We start from the raw sequence: 5,393 nt of genomic DNA on the forward strand, positions 1-5,393 counted from the left end.
AGAGTTAGTATTCACTTTCAAAATTTGTCCTTAGAATTTGTTTTGTAATTTCGAAGAAAAAAAAAAACTCTCTGACTTGTAGTATTATATAAGCTCTTACCACCATCCCAAGAAGGCAAGAACACATCAACGACTTTTTTTTTGTCTTTTAATTTAAATTTTTTTTTCTTCTATTATCTCTTAGTTTCGGTTTCATCGGTAAAAGAAAATATACTCTAATCAAATAAATAATATTTTTTGTAATATAGATTAATATCAGAGAGCTAAATAAAAAAAGTACTATGAATTAAAATGTGAATTATTATCATACTACAAAGGTAGTTTTCATGACACTCTTTTGACGTTGAATGTCTCGTGACCTGGCAAATACATGAAAGAAACCAAAAAATTTTATGCTTATTTTAATAAACAAAGCAAAAAAGATAAATGGAAAGACAAAAATAAAAGTTTTTGCTTTGAACGTGTGCTATTCTGCACCCATCTATATAACAGAGGAGACGGCAATGGCTTCTCTATGAACTTGTAAACCTTACTCTTGAAGACTCCTCTTTTACACATTTCTCTACGTGAATAAGAATCTGAAGAGACATTTCTCAAGGTAAAGCTTATTTTCTTCATATAATTAAGTTTCATTTCCAAGTTCAAAAAAAAAATTAAGTTTCATTTCCCTACAAATTATTAGATATTTCTGAGTTATTCCATCTTTTGGATAATAATTTCTTCCATCTTGCTCGACCAACTAAAGATCTTCTATTACATATTGATCTTAGCTTAGATTCCCTTATCCAACCATAGCTTTTTAGATATGTTTTCAAGTTCCTAAATGATTATTCAGATTATCACTTATCAACTGTGACTTGTGAGTGATCTTGGAGTTTAATGTAGCAGTCGTATAGTTTGTGATGCAGAAATCTTAATTTTGTTTTTGTCTCAGTCTTATCATTTCATTCAAGTAAATTTTTTTCTATAAACCAAATATTTGTTGAATTTAAAAGTTATATCTAGATTGAATTCTCATTATTTTCATGATTCTCATTTTGCCCCTCCCGACGCCGTGAGTTCCGGTTGGTTTAAGTTTGGCCAAGAAGTGCTTTTTTTTATACACCGTATTTTTATGCCATTTACAGATTTACTAGTCACCATCTCAATCGCATTTATTAGTATGTAATTTAACAACTAATATTAAAAATATTACTAAGAAATGTCGAACTTATTGTACTTAGAGTGCTAATATAGATTGCATTGACTAAACAAGTAACTACTCCTAATATTAATAGTACTTATTTTATCTTTCGAACTTTAGAATAATAAACCTAATAATATAAATTGTTGACAAAAAAAGCTAATAATATAAATTATAATTTATGAAACCCAGTTTGTAAAAAATATATATATATATATAATTATTTTTCGGTGGAGTACACCCATCGAGGTAATTTACTACAACCAACTAAAATAACACATGGACTGGTCTGCTTGTTCCCCGATTTTTGAATACACCAGTGGACCAATACTGATACTTTCTTAAATATATTCGTGTAGTTCAATAAAGTTACTATACAACGAAATTTAGCATTATTTTAACACGATTTGTTGGTAAAAAAAATAAATAAACTACAGAAAAACATTACTAGAGATCTGATCTCATCTCGTGATCTTTAAGCTTTATTAAGAATCATTCCCACAGTGTTTGGGAGAGAATTAATGATCTAGTCGGATTTTCTAACCACTCACAGAGAGAGGCGGACCCATTAAGCATAAATATACGACACCCTCTTAAGTTAGTAATAAGGAGTCTTTGTCATTTATGGTAAAATCCATCTCTTGACACCCTATTAATCTGAGTCCGAAACCATCCTGATACCTGTCATTTTGTATTAAAATTTTGACATCCCATAAAATAATTTCTCGGTACGCCCCTACTCACAGTAAGATATTGTTAGGGGAAAGTTTAATTTCATTAAAACGTGGGTTATTTTGAAATTACAGGATGGTGAGGCTAAAGCAAGTATGGTCAAGTGTTATGGTATTAGCCGTAGTTGTGATCGGAGCTGGAGCGGTCCCCATCACATATCTTGAATCTGCTGTGGCTAAAGGAGCCGGTACACATTTCTTTTTTTTTTTGGTTCCACTACTTAATTAAGGTGTTGATTAAAGGAAAAGTTTGAGCATTCACCATATAAATGGGCATAAAAAGACTGAACCGAATGAATTAAACCACACTTCTTAACCGAGTTTAGTGCAACCAAATGGTATGAACTTAAATTCATAAAATTTTAATATTTTCAGTTATATATATATCCTGGAAGAAATTAGGATTGTTAGGGAAAAATAAGCTATTTATAAATTCTATTTGAGTATATAATTTTAGAATAAAATATATATTGTATTTATAAATTGTTTCTGATCGAAGTCATGCCAATTTACTAGCCAATTGCTGTATAATTAATTTGATAAATAAAACATACGTTGGTTTTTTTTGGTAACTGGAGACCATTCAATTTTTTATTTATTTACCATTGGTATAATTGTTTACAACATTCGGATAGTGTGCTTGGACGGTAGCGCACCAGCGTACCATTTCGATAAAGGATCTGGCTCAGGAGTGAACAACTGGATCGTTCATATGGAGGTTAGTTGAAAATAACTTAAAGTTCTATCTTTACTAAAATTCTTATCACAAACATTGATGGAAGAACATAGCTAAGTTAACTTCATATATATGTACTAGGGAGGAGGATGGTGCACTGATATAGCTACATGCGTGAAACGTAAAACTACAATGAAGGGTTCGTCTAAGTTTATGAACAAAGACTTCGGTTTCTCCGGTATCTTGGGTGGCAAGCAAAGCACCAATCCAGGTTCTTAACATTTTTTTTTTGTTTATCAATTTCATGAGTTGCTTATCATGTTTTTGATGCAATGAGTTTGATTGGATTTTGTGTCTTCGCAGACTTTTATAACTGGAACAGAATCAAAGTTCGGTATTGTGATGGTTCATCTTTCACCGGTGATATAGAAGCCGTTGATCCGGTAATTCATCAGAGTGTCACCTTTAAATTTTAGTACTTCAAATCGTTGAATCATTTAAAAGCATATTGGGGAATAATCTAACTTTAGTACTTGAAAATTTTCAGACAAACAAGCTCTTCTTCCGCGGTGCTAGGGTTTGGCGTGCGGTGATCGATGATCTTATGGCCAAGGGAATGAGCAACGCTCAAAACGTATGAACATTGGAAACTTCAAATTTTAAATTCAACTATTGATTTCTTTTGATATATATATTTTTTTTTTTGAAATTGAGCATTTTAATTATATTAATTTTCAGGCAATACTCTCCGGTTGTTCAGCCGGAGCACTGGCTGCGATTCTACATTGCGACCAATTCAAGTCCATTCTCCCCACAACAGCTAAGGTCAAGTGTGTTTCCGACGCCGGTTTCTTCATCCACGGGTAACATTCATAATCTATAGAACATCACGCAACATAAACCAAACAGCATCTTACAAAACTAAGTAACTTCTTTTGTTAAATTTGTTGTTTTTTGTAATGGATATTGGCTCAGTTGGTTATAGTTTGAACCCAGTGACCCCTCTTTCCCAAACTCGAACCTCAGCATGCACACATATTTGTAAAATGTTCAAAAAAAAAAAAAAAAAAAAAAAAAAAAAAAATTTGTTGTTTTAAACAGTAAGGATATCAGTGGAGGATCTTACATTGAATCATACTACAGTAAAGTCGTATCGACCCACGTACGATCTCTCTCTTTTCCGACCACATTTCTTTAAGACATTAGATTATTTCTATAGCCGCTAACCTTGATCACTATGTGCAGGGATCTGCAAAGAGTCTTCCTGCTTCTTGCACCTCAAGTATGAAGCCAGAATTGGTAAATCTCTATTAAGACATCGTTGATATAGAGTTTTTCCCTTTGGTTATATTGTATAAACGCTATGTTTGATTGTTTTTGCAGTGTTTCTTCCCGCAATACGTTGTAAAGACCATGCAAACACCACTTTTCGTAATCAATGCCGCCTTCGATTCTTGGCAGGTACTGATCTTTATCTCGCTATTATTGTTTTTTCTGCCTTATGTAACCCTTAAGACTGAGATTTATTCGTATTTGTTTTTATACAGATCAAAAATGTTTTGGCTCCAACCTCTGTTGATAAACGCAAAGAGTGGAAGGATTGTAAGCTTGATCTTAAGAAGTGTACAGCCGCTCAGCTTCAAACCGTTCAAGGTATATAGTGATGAAGATTAACCAAATGGGCTCTTGTTTGATGTCTACTTGGCTAAACCGATTGGTTTTAATCTCTTAGGGTATAGAGACCAAATGTTGGCTGCGTTGGCACCTGTTCAAGCAACGACGACTAGAGGATTGTTCTTAGATTCGTGCCACGCTCATTGCCAAGGTGGAAGTGCCGCCACTTGGTCCGGTGCTCAAGGCCCCCAAGTCGGCAATACGGTAATCACTCCCTATATTTTTAATACAAAAGATAACTAAAAAACAATAAAATAGAACGAACACAAGTTCTTAATTGAAAAAATGCTAAAATTTAGAAAAGGTGTCATTTTCAGATCGTAGATTAAGCCCATTACTGAATTTTCTAAGTGATTGATTTAGAAAATAAAACATAAAATGCCTTCTTCTTTTATTGAAATTTTTTATTACAATCAAAATGTTCTTTTAAATTGTGTTTTGGTATTTTATTTTTCTTTTCAGAAAATGGCGAAAGCGGTTGGAGACTGGTTCTATGAGCGGAGTACGTTTCAGAACATAGATTGTCCATCTTTGAATTGCAATCCTACTTGTCCTGCAGTATCCACTGAAGACTAAAATCTATTCATGTTTTTAAATTCCAAATAAATTTATTTCTTTGAATATTGTTGTTTAAATTTTTAATATGTGGCATAACTGATACGATTGTTTAAGACATGAATAATAAATAAACATTTCCACTTTATCATCTTTACAGTCATGTAAATAGATTCTTTATTACTCGCTTTCATAAAAGATAATGTTTTACACTAATACACATATATTAAAAAATCTATTTTTTCAAAGTTACATTAAAATATAATTTAAATATAATTCTTGTAACGACAAATAAAAATAGTAAAATACAATGGGTTATATAGTTTTAACAAAGATAAAATCTATCTATCTATTTATTATTATATAAAAAGGTTTGAATCCCTCTTAGACCATCCAGCTCAGCATCCAACTAGGAAACTCGGCCTTCCTCGCACTGCCACGTGTCCATGCTTCTCTGCGCGTCGTTTTATTTAAACGAAGGTGACGTGAGTTGGGCTCTGGTCGTGACATGGGATTTTTGTTGTTGGCCCTTTGTATTTTGTTTTGCAAGGAGAGATGTGTCAACCCTAATCCG

General features: G+C 32.6%; 1 protein-coding gene across 2 annotated transcripts; it reads left to right on the plus strand.

Moving 5' to 3' along the window:
- The first annotated feature begins 356 nt into the window (after nt 1-356).
- LOC103853624 (pectin acetylesterase 11) lies at nt 357-4,972 on the plus strand. 2 transcript variants are annotated; one of them, XM_009130532.3, is made up of 13 exons: nt 357-598; nt 1,990-2,102; nt 2,550-2,632; nt 2,732-2,861; nt 2,954-3,033; nt 3,138-3,224; nt 3,329-3,453; nt 3,692-3,752; nt 3,836-3,889; nt 3,974-4,051; nt 4,138-4,243; nt 4,323-4,468; nt 4,727-4,972. In XM_009130532.3, exons 2-13 carry the CDS (start codon nt 1,991-1,993, stop codon nt 4,838-4,840), a joined length of 1,176 nt encoding a protein of 391 aa, XP_009128780.1. In that variant the 5' UTR covers nt 357-598; nt 1,990; the 3' UTR covers nt 4,841-4,972. The 2 variants fall into 2 exon arrangements, with proteins under 2 accessions (XP_009128780.1, XP_033139925.1); XM_033284034.1 differs by lacking the exon at nt 357-598 and adding an exon at nt 1,888-1,911.
- Nucleotides 4,973-5,393: the final 421 nt, after the last annotated feature.

This window comes from Brassica rapa, chromosome A02 (assembly GCF_000309985.2).
Source record: "Brassica rapa cultivar Chiifu-401-42 chromosome A02, CAAS_Brap_v3.01, whole genome shotgun sequence".
In the NCBI taxonomy this organism is placed as follows: domain Eukaryota; kingdom Viridiplantae; phylum Streptophyta; class Magnoliopsida; order Brassicales; family Brassicaceae; genus Brassica; species Brassica rapa.

What these genes read in the sequence shown, in the direction of transcription:
- LOC103853624 (XM_009130532.3), top strand. Translation starts at nt 1,991, where the DNA reads ATGGTGAGGCTAAAGCAAGTATGGTCAAGTGTTATGGTATTAGCCGTA. An exon ending in ACTGGATCGTTCATATGGAG is followed by an intron (nt 2,633 to 2,731) that starts GTTAGTTGAAAA and finishes TATATGTACTAG; the next exon opens with GGAGGAGGATGGTGCACTGA. An exon ending in GCCGGTTTCTTCATCCACGG is followed by an intron (nt 3,454 to 3,691) that starts GTAACATTCATA and finishes TGTTTTAAACAG; the next exon opens with TAAGGATATCAGTGGAGGAT.